Here is a 16,825-nt window from a genome sequence, read left to right on the forward strand (position 1 = left end):
CATATGCAGTGCATGGATTGAACTTGAGCTAACTGCATGCTAGGTAGGTGCCCTATTCTCTGTACTATCTTTCCAATCCCTAAAAACACTATTAACTGTCACACCTGGAGGGTTACTAATGAAATCCAGTTGATAGGAGCTATAGATGCCACTAAAAATCTTACAACAGGGGTCAGAAAGATAGTAAAGAGGGTAGAGTGTTTGCCTTATACATAGCCGACCCAAGTTCAATCCATGATGCCATACATGGTTCCCCAAGTCCAACCAGAAGTGATTCCTGAGCACAGAGGCAGGATTAATTCCTGAGCACTGTGGGGTGTGACCCAAAAGTCCTGCCCCCACAAAAGAAGTAAAAATCCTACAACACATAGACAACTCTGAAGTAAAAAATTATCTGGCCCCAAAGTCAATAGTACTGGGGCTGAGAAAACATGGTCTACCTAGATGAATTATTTCATTAGAGATGGTAAATGGTGGCATGCAAAGTCTATCGTTCCTTCTGCATTGCTATCTAGAATTATTACATAATGAGGAATATCATGAACTGTTTGGTTACTCTAAAATATACTTCATGTAGGAAATGTAGTATAAATTCTTGACTTTTTACATTTATAATTAAAAACATTGGGGGTACACCCAATGGTGCTCGGGGCTTTTACCTGACTCTGAGCTCAGGGATCACTCTTGGCGGGCTCCAGGAACCATATGGGATCAAACCCACTCTTGGTTCCTATTTATAAATTTGAGCCATAACAATTTGGTGCTCTGAATAACCCAGAAGTGAGCAAGATTTATAAATTCTATTATAAACTTATGAACTTTATGTATATAGTGCTTAATTATAGATACTTTGATGCTTTAATTGCCTCTAAATAAGTGGGAACTGCATTCATTTTGAATCCTTTGGACATGACTGCATTAATTTTTACTATATACTTTGCTTTCTGGAAGAACAAGATATCCGAGGCTTATTTTATACATTTACTGTTACAAACCTGTAAATAATCATATATTCAATGGATTTGTTCCTTTTTTCAGAAAATGATAGAGATCACAATCTGAACATTAAATAAAATCATTGCTACACATGTGCCTTTGCAGTTGTCTTTTTAGCTGACAGATAGGTAATATGTATTTTCTATAAAGAAAAAACCTTAAGGCCCTAATATATCTGTACATATTTGTACTTCCTCACCTTTCTTTCACAAAACGTGACATGCTATTTACAATGTTCTATTTTTGCCTTCTCCACTTAACAATATATTCTAGATATTACTGCAAATCATTACATAGAAATTGTTGTTCCAGAGTAATTCATTTTCTTTTATTCATTTCCCTCTGCTTCCCATTATATAAATCCACTAAAATTTATTCAGCTTATCCTTGGGTTGTGGACATCTGTGTGTTTTTCCAGGCTTGTACCCATATTATTGTAGTGAGAGAATGACCTTGTGCAGATGTTATTTTGTACTTTGGCTGGGGTATCTTTGGGTTAGATTCCTAGAAGTGGGATTACTGAGTCAAAATAGTATGCATGTAATTTGACTAGACACTACCAAATTTCCTTGGGTGGATGTTATATAATTATGTTTGTATTGCATTTTGGGGTTTTAAAAAGAATATGATTTTGAAATAGAATACAAAGTGTGATTAAGATTTTTAACTACCAATTTTGTTACACTACAACAAGAGCTATTGTTCTTAACTGGCAGCTTGAAAGAGACATTTTTATAAAAGAATTCACATTACACACTTCAGTGAGTAAAACTGAAGAATTTGTTTTGCATTGTGCCTCACTTTTAGCTCAGGCCCAGGGTCTTGCTATGCCCTCCAGTGCTTCATATAGATTTGGGGATTCCCTAATTTTTCCAGTAGCCAGAAATAAAAATGGTGGTTGACCAGATGCTATGTCAGCATGAGGGAGGCTGATGAGAACCCATGTAATGAAGCATAGAGGTAATGAATCAAAAGGGTTAAGTTAAAGGGATTATTTAAAATTAGTGTGAGGGAGTCTAGTTAGAGCTGCGGAAACTTGGGAAAAGCGAAGAAACAGACCAGCTGGAGTCAGTATGTGGTTCAAACTGAGGAAAAGGCTGATCATGATAGTCTACAGTGTTACCTACATCTTCAGTAATGCCTCCCAAGATGGCTGCTGCCACTGTGACCTTTTTATTTCCCTAATCCTCAGAGGGGCCTAAGCAATTGGAATCACATGGGGTTAGGCTACCCAGGGCTGGAGGTGTGCTTAAAGAGGCTTGGGCTCCTTCATTCTGTTTCTTCCATACCACTAGGCTAGCTGCTTCCCTTGGTAGGGTGACATCTTCTGAAGGTTTATGGTGTGTGCTGATGGCTTATGCCTCAGTCTCTTAGTTGCTGGTATAGCCTTGGAAGTGCATGGTACAAAGTGTTATCTTGCCTTAATGGTGCTTTAATGCCACGTAGGGACTGCTCAGCTGATTTTCTTGGTCACCATGAACAGGCAAGCAAGATGGCTATTCCAGAACTTTAGCCATTTGTCATGGTCCAAATGGGATGGAAGGAACCTGCCTGATAGTCTTCCAGGACTGAGTGGACTTACTATTTTCCTTTGCCTTGTGAAAACTTACAGACCTGAGTGGTTTGCCAGGGGCCTGGACAAAGTAGGTGTCAAACATCTTATTGTTGAGTTTAAATTCTGAATTGGAAGAAGTATAGGAGCAGAGAGTAAACATCAGCAAACTCAAGGCACTTAGTACTTTGAACCGTGGTTTCCTCTTGTATACAGTGAAAATAATTAGTAGTCACCCTCATTAGGACATTCTGAGGCCTCAATAACTTAGTCAAATACTTACACATTAATTAACAATTGTCAATTACTACTATCATTATTATTTGTATGTTTGTAAATATTATACCACATTGGCACATTCCCTGGATGAACCCCTCAAATGGTTTCTATTGCCACTGGGATAGTAAAACCCTATACACTGATTTATAAGGTTCTAAGTGATTAGGTCCTTATCTATCTTCATACTCGTCCTGTATTGTTCTCTTACTTCAAGCCATTCTGTCTTTACTTGCATTTATTTTTATTATTACTATTGTTGTTTTGCTATTGTTGTTTTGGGACCATATCTGGCAGTGTTGGAGGTGGGGGTTGTCATGCAATGCTGGGGATGGAAGCTGGGCCTCTTCCGTACAAAGCATCTGCTCCAACCCTTTGAGCCATTTCCCCAGGTCCTATGATTTCCTTATGCTTGGTTTTTGTTTGCTTGGGTTTGGTTTTGACAGTATCAAGGATCAAATGAGTGCCTAGCACATGCAACGCAAGTGTTTTCCTACTGAGTTTCACACACCTCTCACAAGGAGTGAACTGCAGACAGGAGTAAGTACTGAGCAATACCATACATGGCCCCCAAACAAATACAAACCAGAGGAAAAAAATGTAAATGCTACCTCTGAGAAAATTATCTCTGTACCCTCTGAATAATGCACACTCTGCTTTCAGCTTTGATTAATATTTATTATTATAAATATATATACAATATTTTTGGTTTAAACAAGAGTCAGTATAGAAGGAAGCATAACATCAAAAAGTTAAAGCCCCTCTCCCGTGCCAGCAACACCCAGTTCCATTCCCTGAAACAACCACTTGTGAACTCTGTATCCTTTCTTTGGATGAGAAATCACACAACGATTTAGGTTGAAGCAATCTTTTTGAAAAAAAAAAAAAACTTACGCAACCTCTATGGGGTTGCCATCCACAGTTTAAGAAACTAGGCTCTGATCAACACCCCCACCTGAGTGAGGCCCTGAAATTGTCCTAGTTCACATTATGTATCCTTTGAAACTTTTGCTAGGCGAGTACAAGCATGTTTGATACTGTATCCTTTCTGTGAAATATGACTGAGGCTATAATACAAATAATGATATACAATTTAGCACTCTGTATTGTGTATCAGAGAACAACAACTTGCTCTACACTTCCAATGCAATACAAATTGCAGTCAGTTTTTTTTTTTTGGGGGGAAGTCAATTACAAAATTGTTGTAGAAGAATAGAAGGCATTTCTTTCTTTTCTTGTTCCTCCCTTTTCCTCCTAGAAATGAGGGTTTAATAACAATAACCAAGTAGCCTCCTGCAACTACAAAATTCATTACCTTGGACGCTGCTTTTTCATGGAATAAAATACAGCATCTCACCAATTCTGAGGGAGAAATAATCACTCTTTGCTTCAACACTGCTGAAATATTTGAATGGCAATTTATGATTACATTTGGCAGCATTCTTTTTCTTTCCTGATGGTACACAAAATACACAAAATGATGGTGTGTTGTATAATCCTAGAATCAATATAACACTTGAATCCTATTTGAGCCTCTGTTATTTGCATCCTGATAGACTAGCTGAAGACAGTTCCTAAGTAATTGCAGGGATTCTATTTTTTCCTAGTCCCAAATCCTTATTCCGTTCTGTAAAGCTCTAAGGCCTTGGTCTTTTAGACTTTGCTTTCTTTCAATCTAGACTTGCCACAAGCTAAATTTACTCCTGTTGAATAAACTAAACTGGCTCTGGCCTTCAGGCCTATGACCTTAGTGTTTCTCCTGCTTGGAAAGCTTTTCCCTTTGTAGGTAACAGAAGGGCTTTCTCCCTCACTTCTTCAGATTACTGCTTAAATATCACCTTATCTAAGACTCCTTTTATGATCTCTCTCTATATAAAACAATATTGCACCTCTGATTCTTTTCAAATTATTATAGCATAATGTATTAAAGTCACACACATACACAAATTCTTTAAAAATTTATTATCATTTAAATTCCTAGAGATTAAGTTGACTATTCCAGTTCAATACCTCTTTGGCACTTTATACAAGTTTAAATATTTGTGAAATTTTAAAAATGCATGCTTTTTATCAAGTCTGGGATTCAACTACAACTTCATGCTTATTGAACATTTTGCATTATTTTTTGTGTGTCTGAATTGCCACTTCTCATCCTTTGCATATTTTTCTTTTGCTTTCTTATTAACAATAATTAGAAATTATTAACAATTATTAGTAATTAATAACTAGTGGTACACTATTACTAAGTAGTATTACAGATATATAGAATGACATCACAGATCACATAAATAGCAATTCTGAACCTGGGATCCGAACTTTTCCATAATAATTTGCAGTATAGAATCTAATTTCAGCCCTTTGTCATAGTCATAAGTATAAATCTTTCCTATTTTTCATTTGACATATATTTTATTTCATTTTTGCTACAAGATGTTTATGATTATTATGCAGCCAAGATTCAAACTTCTTCTCACTGATTCTAGATTTTGGGGTACCCATATGGTCCCAGGATTGAACCTCTTACCCATCCTAAATCTTAACCTGGATGCACTGTCCAAAGGGAGAAAATCCTCAGGCTACCAGAGAGACGGTTTCAAACAGAGCTGTCGATGTGAAGAAACAAGTTGTTCTAACAAATGAAAAGGAATGCAATCCTTTCTGCAATTAAGATGGCTTCAATAAAACGAAGGGAGAACTCAACTGCGCTGTCACCTGCTAAATCAAGAAAAATAAATTTGGAGTCGGGGCCGCTGCGTGGACAGTGGTGGGGACCATCGGGGGCCATCCTCGGCCGGGCACAACGTCCCGGCCCAGATGTCCCCGCACGCCTTGTGACCATGCCGCACAAAATCGAGGAAATCAAGGACTTAGCGTGGCGGAAGGACGCCAAGTCCATCAAGATCAAGAAAAATAAGGACAACGTGAAGTTCAAGGTGCGCTGCAGCAAGTACCTGTACATGCTGGTCATCACCGACAAGGAGAAGGCCCAGAAGCTGAAGCAGTCGCTGCCCCCAGGTTTGGCGGTGAAGGAGCTGAAATGAAGCAGACGTGCCGGTGAACTGTGTTAAAGATGGAAAACTCCAAAATAAATAAATAAATTTGAAGATAAATAATGACTCAATTTCTCTCAGGTATCTGCAAAGGAACTCAAAGATTTCAGTGACACTGCTAACACAAAATGTCTATTCCCATTTACTTATGTGTATAAATGAGGCTTGTGTATGCTAATGCTTATCCAGACAAGAAGCAGGAAGAGAACTGATGCTGAATCTAGTCTCAAGCTAGCAATAAGCATTATTTATCTGGGGCAGCATCCACTAGCTCTCTCCCAAATACCTGTTTCTAACATTTTTTATGCTTAATAATTACCTATCAAAATTTACAATATTTGATTCATCGTATTATAATGGTAAATCATGAAGAGTACATTTTTTTAAAAATTGAAGTAACATGGTTTAAAACTGTTTCCATATTACTGATTTATACTCATAATGCTACTTCATCATTTTTAAGCAATACTTAGAACTTTAGGATTGAAGAAACATTTTGAAAGCACTTATATTCATATATGTATGTGTTTATATATGCCCCCAGAGAAATATTATAGAAAAACCAATAGAATAGTATCACGTGGAAAGTGCATTATTTAGACAAAATTCTGTCAAAATAGAATGAAATTGAGAACTCAAAGAGAAAAGGGGAAAAGTACAACTTCCAACTGTCAAAGAGCTCCAGTATGAAGTTTAACAGAATATAAAAAGGTGGCTTTCAAATCATTGAGGTATTTAGCTCTCATTAGTTTCATGTAAAATCACTACTTATTACTACATGACAGTTTTCTTTGTTAATGTTAACATTTGCCAGAACTCATGTTACTTGCAGGTAACTGGCATTTCTGATACACCATTTGAGATACCAATCTAAAAAAATATTCAGCGTGCAACACTAAGAATATTTTGAATATTCTGATATCAAGCAACCATTTTATGAAAATATAACAAGACAAATAGCGAAGAAAGTGTCATATACTCTTTTGCCATCTTTTTTAACTTTTTTTTATTGAATCACCATGAGAACAGTTACAAAGTTTTCAGGTTTAAGTCTCAGACATACAATAATCAAACACCCATCCCTTCACCAATGCACATGTTCCACCACCAAGAAACCCAGTATACTCCCCCATCCCCGCTACCCTGCCTGTGTGGCAGATGATTTTCATTTTACTCTCTCTTTACTTTGATTACATTCAATTTTCAACAGAAAACCCACTATTATTACTTGGAATTTTCCAATTTCTAACTTTTGATAGATATGTACATCATTTATATTTAAGATTGTTATATGTTTACACTTAAATCTCACATTTTTTATTTTCTATTATTTATGTATTTATTTTTTAATTAATTTATTTTTTAATTAGTGAGTCGCCGTGAGGGTACAATTACAAATTTACCTATCTTCGTGCTTGTGTTCCCCTCAAACAATGTTCGAGAACCCATCCCTCCACCAGTGTCCATTCTCCACCACCACCTTGTGGCCAAAGTTGTACTCAAGCCTTCACCCTCCACACACACACACACACACACACACACACACACACACACACACAGAATGATCTCCTTGAGTTAGTCCTTTCTGCTAGTCTTTAATTGTGTTTTTGTGAGGCAGAAATGGTGATGCTGGGCAGGACTGAATTCAGACCTATGAAGCACAAAGCACTGAAACGATTTCGCTAACAACCCTTGTCTGTGATTCAGAGCTTCAAAGCAACATGCAATCAGGAAAGGAATGTAAGGAAATCAAAACAAAATTCTGCCTTTTCTTATGAAGACTACTTAAAAATATATTACATGTTCACTCTGTTCCTTTCTAAAGAAGCCTCTGTTCTCTCCTGAACATCTTTCTTTTACACACACACACAAACACACACACACTTTTCCCCTTTATATTTCTCTAGATAAAGCAACTTTACTTCACTAAAAAAATCAGATATTAGGGCTGGGGACATAACACAATGGTAGAGCACTTTTATGATACTCTGGACTCAATTCCTAGCACTGCAGCACAACAATAGGAACAAATTACAAGGGTTGAAGAGATCGCTCAATGGACTGCATGAGTGTTTTGCACGCAGGAGGCCCAGGTCTGATGCCTCTCACCACATGGTGTGCCCCCACTCCTGCACAAACACAGAGCAAGAAAGTAGCCCCCAGGCATTACTGGGTATAGCCCCCAAACAATAACAACAACAACAACAACAACAACAAACAAAAGAGCAAAATCAAAACTCAAAAGGTCAAACATTCTGATTGATCTTTTTCCTCGATTCTTTGGGGTTTGGTGCTTCTTCTATGCAGGTGACTTAGAAACTACTTAGTGGGGCTTTGGGGGGAACCTGGACCTGATTCTAGCCCTGAGGCAAGTTTGATTCGGTATAGTATCCTCAGCCTTAGTAGACCACCTGGTTCTTGGATCAGCTGAATAGAATTTGTTGAGAAAATCACGGCACAAACCCCACTTTCAGAAAATGCTGAACTGTGGGCTTTTCTTCTAAAAGTGGATAATAAGTAAGGCAGTACAGATGCCATGACTGTGTCCAGTGTAGAGATGTTTGGTAGGTGGAAAGAGGCTATCTGTAACTCATTCAGCAGCAGCAGGAACAGGACCGTTTTAGTGGCTGGACAGGAGGCAAAAAGGATATTTATGGAAGATGATTGGAAACTTGAGGAATGGGACCAAGAGTTGGCCCTGGGGCAGCTCCGGGGACATCTGTTGTAGTGGACATCTTTCCCGTCATGGCTCCGTTTGTGGAACAAAAGTCCAGAGCAGAGAGGGTTTCTTTGTGTCTCCCTGAAACCAGGAGAACAGCAGAGGCAAGCAGACTGGAGTCGGTCTGCAGATCACCCACCCTTGTCCTTCGCCCCAGGAAGGCTCCCTCCCTGCACAAGGGGCAGCGGAGGGGGAACATCCAGTGCTGCCCCAGGACAGTTCTCTGAAGGCAGAATCCAGCCTCCCAGCCCACAGGGGGACAAGGGCAGACATCCTCATCCAGAGCCCAGAGGCCAAAGTACGTGTAGTACACATTCTCCCGAGTCCGTGGGCACTGGCTTTCATTTCTGAGGCCTGTCCTCTGACCCTGCCTGGGAGGCTTCCCCACATGCCCAGTCCTACCCAGCACCCTAGCCACTTGTTGTGGGCTTCTTCTCTCTGCCAGAGGGGCTCGGCAATGCTCCCTGAGGCCCTCCGACCAGGCCCAGCTCCCTGCACACAGAGTTGCTTCACCGGCGCCCCCCTTCCCCCCCCTCCCCCCCCCCCCCCGGCTGCTGACAACTGGCGACTGTGCCAGCGCTTGAGGGTTAAGGGGTGGGTCCTGGGTTTCAGACCCCTCTCAGCCAGAGTGGAGGTGCCAGCTGTGGGAATGCCAGCCTTTCTGTGCTTGTCCACTCCCCACCCTCCACTCCCCCAGCCCCCAGCTCTGAGCAGCAGAGGGTCCGCTGGGTCAGAGGCTGGCTGCCAACCCTTCGCCCCCGGGCAGAGCTTCGGGAGCTGGAGAAGCACAGGCAGCGTCCACGGAATGGAGATAAAACGGGGGAGGGATGCATCGCTGCAGGCCCCGTGGCCTTGGGAGCTGCGCGCTCTGGATCTGGAGTAAAGGTCGCCCCCCCTCCGCCCTCCCCAGCCACACACAGCTGGGGCTTCATGCTTCTCGCGAAGGGCAGCGCCTGGGGCTGGAGGGGAGCACGGGCCAGAGCGGGAGACGCGGCCAGGCGCGGGGATGACGGCCTGCCGCCGCCTGTGCGGATGCTTGAGCAGCCAGCCTCCTCCGGGGCACATTTCCCAGCCTCAGAGATTTTTTTTTTTCCGGAACTGACCACGCTGGGGTCCCGGGCCCCGCAGGGCTGGGGGGCGAGCGGCAGGGACGAGGGGAAGGAAGAGCCAGAGGGGAGGAGACGCCGAGCCGGGCGGGCGCAGCGATTGGAGCCGAGCCCTGGAAGCGCCTAGAGAGACTGCGCGGGCGCCGCCCCCCTTCCCGCCAGCCTCAATGAATTAGCGCTGTGTTTCCCCAACTCGCCCGCGCCCCCGCAGCCCGGCCGGCCCCCGGGAGAGACACAACGGGCTCCGGAGCGCCTCCCGGCACGACTCGGGGCCGGGGGCCGGGGGCGGGGCCGCGGGATCCGCAGCTTGAACCCGCGCCCCACGTGACGCCCGTGCAGCAGCAAGTTTGGGAAAGAGTGAATCGCGGGCGGCGGGGCCTGGCGGCGGCCGCGCTCTCCGCCGGGGCGCCGGGGCCGGCCCGGGGGCGTCGCCCGCTTCCGCCCTCCCTCCTCCGGCGAGAGTCCCCGGCGGGGCCCGCGGCCGCAGCCACCGCCGGGCGGGGGCCAGCCCGGGTCTGCGTGGCCCCCGCGCCGCCACGCCCAGCGGCCGCCGTGCCCGGCGAGCAGGGGGAGGAGCCGGCGCGAGGGGAGGCGGAGGAGGTAGAAAAGGCGGAGCCCGACACGGCCGCGAAGGCAGAGAGGAAGGTGGAGGCTGAGGCGAAGGTGGCCGAGCGGGCGGCAGCGGCAGCGGCGGCGACGGCGGCGGCGGCGACGGCGGCGACGGCGGCAGCGGCGGCGGCGGCGGCGACGGCGGCGGCCGCGGCCAGGAAGGTGGACGCCACCGAGAAGGTGGAGGCGGCCGGGAACGCGGAGTCGGTGGAGCAGCCGGGCCGCCGGCGGGAGCTCAAGCTGGAGTCCAAGCCCGAACCTCTGCGGGAGGCGGATCGGGAGCCCGAGGGGGAGCCCGGGCAGGAGCTGCAGGATGAGAACCCGGAGCCGAGCAGCGGTGGAGGCGGCGCCGATGAGGTTCTTCCCCTTCCCCTTCCCCCCGACCCGCCGCGGCCCCCCGCTCCCTCCCAGCGTCGCAGTCGTGCCCCCCGCCGCCGACCCCGGCCGCGGCCCCAGACCCGGCTGCGAACCCCGGCGCAGCCTAGGCCACGGCCCCCACCCCGCTCGCGGCCCCGACCCCGACGCGGACCCGGGGGCGGGTACCTGGATGTGGATTTCAGTCTGGGTCCCCCAGGCTGTTCCCACGTGAACAGCTTTAAGGTGGGAGAGAACTGGAGGCAGGAGCTGCGGGTTATCTACCAGTGCTTCGTGTGGTGTGGAACCCCAGAGACCAGGAAAAGCAAGGCGAAGTCGTGCATCTGCCATGTGTGCAGCACCCATTTGAACAGACTCCACTCTTGCCTTTCCTGCGTGTTCTTTGGCTGCTTCACCGAGAAGCACATTCACGAGCACGCCGAGACAAAACAACACAACTTAGCCGTAGACCTTTATTACGGAGGCATCTACTGCTTTATGTGTAAGGACTATGTGTATGACAAAGACATTGAGCAAATTGCCAAAGAAGAGCGAGGGGAGGCTTTGAAATTGCAAGCCTCCTCTGCCACCGACTTTTCTCACCTGCAGTGTTTCATGCCGGGCTTGGGAGACAGGTACCCGACTTGGGAGACAACCAGACCCGAGTTTGAACTGCTGGGACACAACCCCCGGAGAAGAAGAATCACCTCCAGCTTCACCATTGGCTTAAGAGGACTGATCAATCTCGGCAACACCTGCTTTATGAACTGCATCGTCCAGGCCTTGACCCACACACCGATACTCAGAGATTTCTTCCTCTCAGACAAGCATCAGTGTGAAATGCCGAGTCCCGAGCTGTGCCTGGTCTGTGAGATGTCTTCGCTTTATCGAGAGTTATACTCGGGCAACCCGTCTCCTCATGTTCCTTATAAACTGCTGCACTTGGTGTGGATCCATGCGCGGCACTTGGCAGGATATAGGCAGCAGGATGCCCATGAGTTTCTCATTGCCGCGCTGGATGTCTTGCACAGGCACTGCAAAGGTGATGAGGTGGGCAAGGCAGCCAGCAATCTCAACCATTGCAACTGCATCATAGACCAAATCTTCACAGGTGGCCTGCAGTCTGATGTCACCTGCCAAGCCTGCCATGGTGTCTCTACCACGATAGACCCATGCTGGGACATCAGCTTGGACTTGCCTGGCTCTTGCACCTCCTTCTGGCCCCTGAGCCCAGGGAGGGAAAGCAGTCTGAATGGGGAAAATTACATCCCAGGAGTCCCCACTCTCACAGACTGCCTGCGAAGGTTTACAAGGCCAGAGCATTTAGGAAGCAGTGCCAAAATCAAATGCAGTAGTTGCCAAAGCTACCAGGAGTCCACCAAACAGCTGACAATGAAGAAACTACCTGTTGTTGCCTGTTTTCATTTTAAACGATTTGAACACTCGGTCAAGCAGAGGCGCAAGATCACTACGTACATATCTTTTCCTCTCGAGCTCGATATGACACCATTCATGGCCTCAAGTAAAGAGAGCAGGATGAATGGACAGTTGCAGCTGCCAACCAACAGTGGAAATGATGAGAATAAGTATTCCTTGTTTGCAGTCGTTAATCACCAAGGAACCTTGGAGAGTGGTCACTATACCAGCTTCATCCGGCACCACAAGGACCAGTGGTTCAAATGTGATGATGCTGTCATCACCAAGGCCAATATTAAGGACGTGATGGATAGTGAGGGATATTTGCTGTTCTATCACAAACAGATCCTGGAACATGAGTCAGAAAAAGCAAAAGAAATGAATACACAAACCTACTGAAGTGACGCACCAACCTACCTTTGAGGATTGACTGACAACAATATCCATGCTACAACTGGCATCAAGATTTCAAGGATCTACTTGCGTGGCCCAGGGGCCCGACAGAGTAAGAAATGAACAGTATCCAGTGTCTGAAAGGTCCTGATTGGAAGAGAAGTAGAAGGGAGGGAGAAGGGAGAGGCCTTAGTGTAGGCAGTCACTGAAAGGAAGAACTAAATGACAGGACGGCTCTGGGTGGGGAAGGCAGGAGAGGAAAATCCTGACACTGGTACATATCCTATATTCCTCCAAATGATTGTGTGGGAAAGTGTGGGGTGGGAGGGGGGTGGTGTGGGGGGGTGTGTGCCCTTGTAACTGTAAAACACCTTTCTCCATGTGTTTTTCAGCTTCAACTGACCAATCATATAACAGTTCTATGTTGAAGGGGGGAAGAAAAGTTTATACAAATGTAGCCCATTACATGTATGGGTTTGAAAGTGGAAAAGTGGAGGAGATGGGGATATATCATTGACAAACACCTTTGCCAGTTTCTTTGTGTTTGTGATTTCTGTGCTATTAAATGCAGTACTTAAAAAAGCAAAGCCCATATGGGCCAGTTGAAAGAAGCAAAAGAAAGGGGCTTGTAGAGGGGGAGCAACTGCTCCTAAAGCAGAGAAGGCAAATGCTGTAAGATAACCAACACAGACAGGCCGCAGCTAAGAGTGTAGTGTATGTGTGTGTTTTTAAAAAAAGCTGTATAATATACCTGAGCAAATCAATGATCCTCTTTGCTATTGTTCTCTCATCTGTACAATGCAGGTAATTCCTTTCCTTAAAGCGTTATTGTTAAATAATAAATGATATAAATTGTGTCAGTATAAAGTAAAACGGCTTGAAAATTTATAGGGGCGTCGTACACATTTGTTGGATCGGAAATTTCTTTGGACTGGGAAAGAAGTGCATCACAGATAACGGTCAGTCCCATGTGAGACACAAGAATGGGGTATGTATCATGTCACACAGTTACACTGGATCACACATACATGTGCACGCACACACACACGCACACACTTTCTTAGTTGCCTCCACAAGACTGCCTGCTTGGAGCCCCCATGACATTGGGATCCCCCCCTCTCAGTTTAGAGGGATTGGAGGGAGAACTACAACTATTCTCCCAGAATTAGTATATATTCTGCCCATTTAGAAACAGTCATGCTGTTTTCGGGACTCAGCACCCCAGCAATGGGACTCTTAGAGTCAGAAATATCGCAGACTTCCACACCAAGGGAGTTGGTGGGCTTCACATCCCCAAAGCACTATAGGTGTAGCTTCTGCATTTACTTGCAGACATAGCTCAGTCGAAACACTGCTTTCCAAAGCTTAGTGCCAGTGGCCCGGGTGGACATTGGCATGTTGGCATCACCCTGGCCCCCTGCGCCACTCTCCTGCCCCCTCACAGAGCAGAGCATCCTGCAGCAGCTAAGCTGAAACAGATGGGATGCACCCAGGATGGGGTAAGAACTGGTGGTTCCTTTTCTCCCAGCATTAAGACCAGGGATACCTATTAATGTAAAAAATCATGGGTGGTGGGAAGTGGATTTTTTTTTTGTCAGAACCAGGGGATTGGATCTATGGACTCTAGTTAACAGGCTAGCTCTCCCCTCCAGCCCAGCTTCCTAAATCTATGGACAGCACATTTGGAAATATTGTTATTAGGGGTGCATTCCAAAATAATTAATAGGCTCTTTTCAGGACAGAGCTTATGTCTCCCACACAGTACCCTGGGTGACATGCTTGGCCCCTAGCATGTTTCCTGCCACTCAGTAGGCATTTAGAACATTTTCTAGTTGGATGAGTGAACCAAAACACCATTTGCTAACCAAATTTCCATCTATATCCAGGACCCAATATCCTCTAGAGAAAATGTCAAATGTGGTATTTTTGTTATCTTGGGTAATGTGGGATATCAAGAGATGAGTGGTCTCGCTTACACTTGGCTCCTTTACACAGGGCTCTGCCTGCCTCCTGGTGGCAGGTAGCCCTTTCTGGTAAGACAGCCACATGCCCATTGCTCATCTCTGCCTTAGAAAGCATTGAGTCAGGGCTGTGCCCCCAGAGCCAAACTGCTTTGCACAGAAACTCATTTAAACTTCTTAGAACATTCATTTGGAGATAATATATTTAGAGGAGAGTTGCAAAAATACAAATTATATATTTTTTAAAACCCTTTCTGGGGGCAGGAGTAATGGCACAGCGGGTAGGGCGTTTGCCTTGCACGCACGCGGCCAACCCAGGTTTGATTCCCAGCATCCCATATGGTCCCCTGAGCACCGCCAGGAGTGGTTCCTGAGTGCAGAGCCAGGAGTCACCCCTGTGCATTGCCAGGTGTGACCCAAAAAGTAAAAAAAAAACAATAAACCTTTCTGTACCTCCTCCCAAATTCACTGCTTGCTATACTGCTTACATGTATACACTTTCATAGGTGTGTGTGTATGTGTGTGTGCAGTGTATGAGGTTAAATTACATAAGAAAGTACATAGTACAGCATGCCTTTCCTAAAAATAGGCAATCCCAGGTCAGGTAGATAGCTTAATTGGTAGAATATATGCCCAGCAGGTATGAAGCTCTGAGTTTGTTCCCTCGCATCACATGAACTCCCCCTCCCAAACACTTCTGCCGTGGTCCTGCAGCACAAGCAGCAAGCCAGGCACCATCAGACTGAGCATTACAAGGAGTTCCCTCTCTTAGTACCACTAGGTGTAGCCCCTATTTAAACAGATAAATATATTTCCAACCCTACAACATAATTAACAGCTTCAGGAAATTTTAGTGTTACAGTAAAATTGTCTAATCTGTTTGTTTTCCTATTCTATTGACCCAGTGATGTCTTTTATAGGATTTATCCCTTTCATCACAGGATTTGGTTTCGGATCAGGCATTGACTTTATTATATTATTATTATTATTATTATTACTTTGAAGTAAGATAGTATTATTTAGAAAGAGCATGTAAGGAGAGTGAGAATGGGAGTGAAACACACACACATGCACAAACACACAACAAATCACAGGTTGTTATATGGGCAGCAAAGAATGTACCCAGGTATTGCTTTGAGTTGTCTCACCCCTTTGGAACATACCTTACACCAACTTTCTTCCACTTGTATGACATTAGCATTTTTCATAGAAAATTCCTCATTCTGGGTTTGTCTGATAGAATATCATTTTCAGAGCCTGTGCTCAGAAATAGTGATGCAAATGGGCGCGATGCTGCTGCAGACCTTCTTGTCTCCGACACGGATGGAATTCACAGACCACCAGAGGGAGCAGCAGTACCTGGCACTTCCTGACTGAAGCACAGCTGTCTGGAAAACAACTGCCCCTGTGCAACAGGGGAGCCCTTAAAGCCTAACTGGACCTCTCCCTCTCTAAGCACGTGCGCACTCACACACGCATACACACTTGCACACATGCATACACACAAAGCAGGCTTGTGCGAACACACACACCACCAATCAATGGGATGAAGCAACAGGCGGGACTTCATATCAGCGCTTCGCTACCGAGGGCATGTACCTAGCAAGTGTGTGGCTACCTTGAAATCAAATGGAGGCATGTTTGAGCCCATGGGTAAACAATCACATGCTTGGGACTTTTAGGGGTATCAGGAAGTGTTCACTTAACACTTTCATCAACACTTGCATTCCGGGTGCAGCGGTGATAAGTGAGGTAAGGAAGGGCGAAGTACTTGTTAAAAGCAACTTCATGGACAAAGCACACAAAGACAGGCTGCAGAGTAATTAATGGAGAACACAGGAGAGGCTACAGGAATTTTCAGACATAACTGGGCATGTTTATATGGGAGTTCCACTTCCTCTCTAAGGAAGTGGAGGCAAGAGTTGGTAACATTTAATCTAATTTTTAAAAAATGTTTCTTTTGGTGGGAGGCTACACTTGGTGGTGCTCTAGGTTTACCACTGGGTCTGGATTCAAGGACTATTAACTGGGCTCAAGGGACCCTGTATGGTGCTGGGGACCAAACCCAGATTGGCTGCATGCGAGGCTTAACCCACTGTACTTACTATCTCTCTGGCCCTAAAGCAAGTTCTTTAACTGTGACTTCATTCATATGTTTCCATGAGTTGATTAAACCAGGAAAGCTCTAGGCCCAGAAGAACACAGGCAAAAAGGTGGGTTCTCACACCTGGAGGCATTCAGCACCATAGGGTTCAGAATGAGATTTCACATCCCTTTCTCCCACTACATATGCCTCCCGTCTTTTCTTGGCTTAAGCTAACTAGAAATTTGGAAATTCTATTTTCTGGAACTGATAGATGCTGAAACCTACCCAGGACTACAGGTCATATAGA

General features: G+C 45.3%; 2 protein-coding genes across 2 annotated transcripts; both read left to right on the plus strand.

Moving 5' to 3' along the window:
- Positions 1–5,661: 5,661 nt before the first annotated feature.
- On the plus strand, positions 5,662–5,872 carry LOC101549625 (60S ribosomal protein L38-like). Its single transcript, XM_055123519.1, has one exon. The coding sequence runs from the start codon at positions 5,662–5,664 to the stop codon at positions 5,863–5,865; it is 204 nt and encodes a 67-aa protein (XP_054979494.1). The 3' UTR covers positions 5,866–5,872.
- A 3,998-nt stretch (positions 5,873–9,870) lies between these two features.
- Positions 9,871–13,359, plus strand: USP27X (ubiquitin specific peptidase 27 X-linked; the record flags this gene model as incomplete). The annotated part of the gene is made up of 1 exon (XM_004606455.2): positions 9,871–13,359. A coding segment is annotated over one exon (2,607 nt), but the record flags the coding sequence as incomplete, so codon positions are not given.
- Between the last annotated feature and the right edge of the window lie 3,466 nt (positions 13,360–16,825).

Source organism: Sorex araneus, chromosome X (genome assembly GCF_027595985.1).
Source record: "Sorex araneus isolate mSorAra2 chromosome X, mSorAra2.pri, whole genome shotgun sequence".
Lineage (NCBI taxonomy): Eukaryota > Metazoa > Chordata > Mammalia > Eulipotyphla > Soricidae > Sorex > Sorex araneus.

Bases quoted from the DNA above. Each gene is read 5' to 3' on its own strand.
- LOC101549625 (XM_055123519.1), top strand. From the start codon at position 5,662: ATGCCGCACAAAATCGAGGAAATCAAGGACTTAGCGTGGCGGAAGGAC.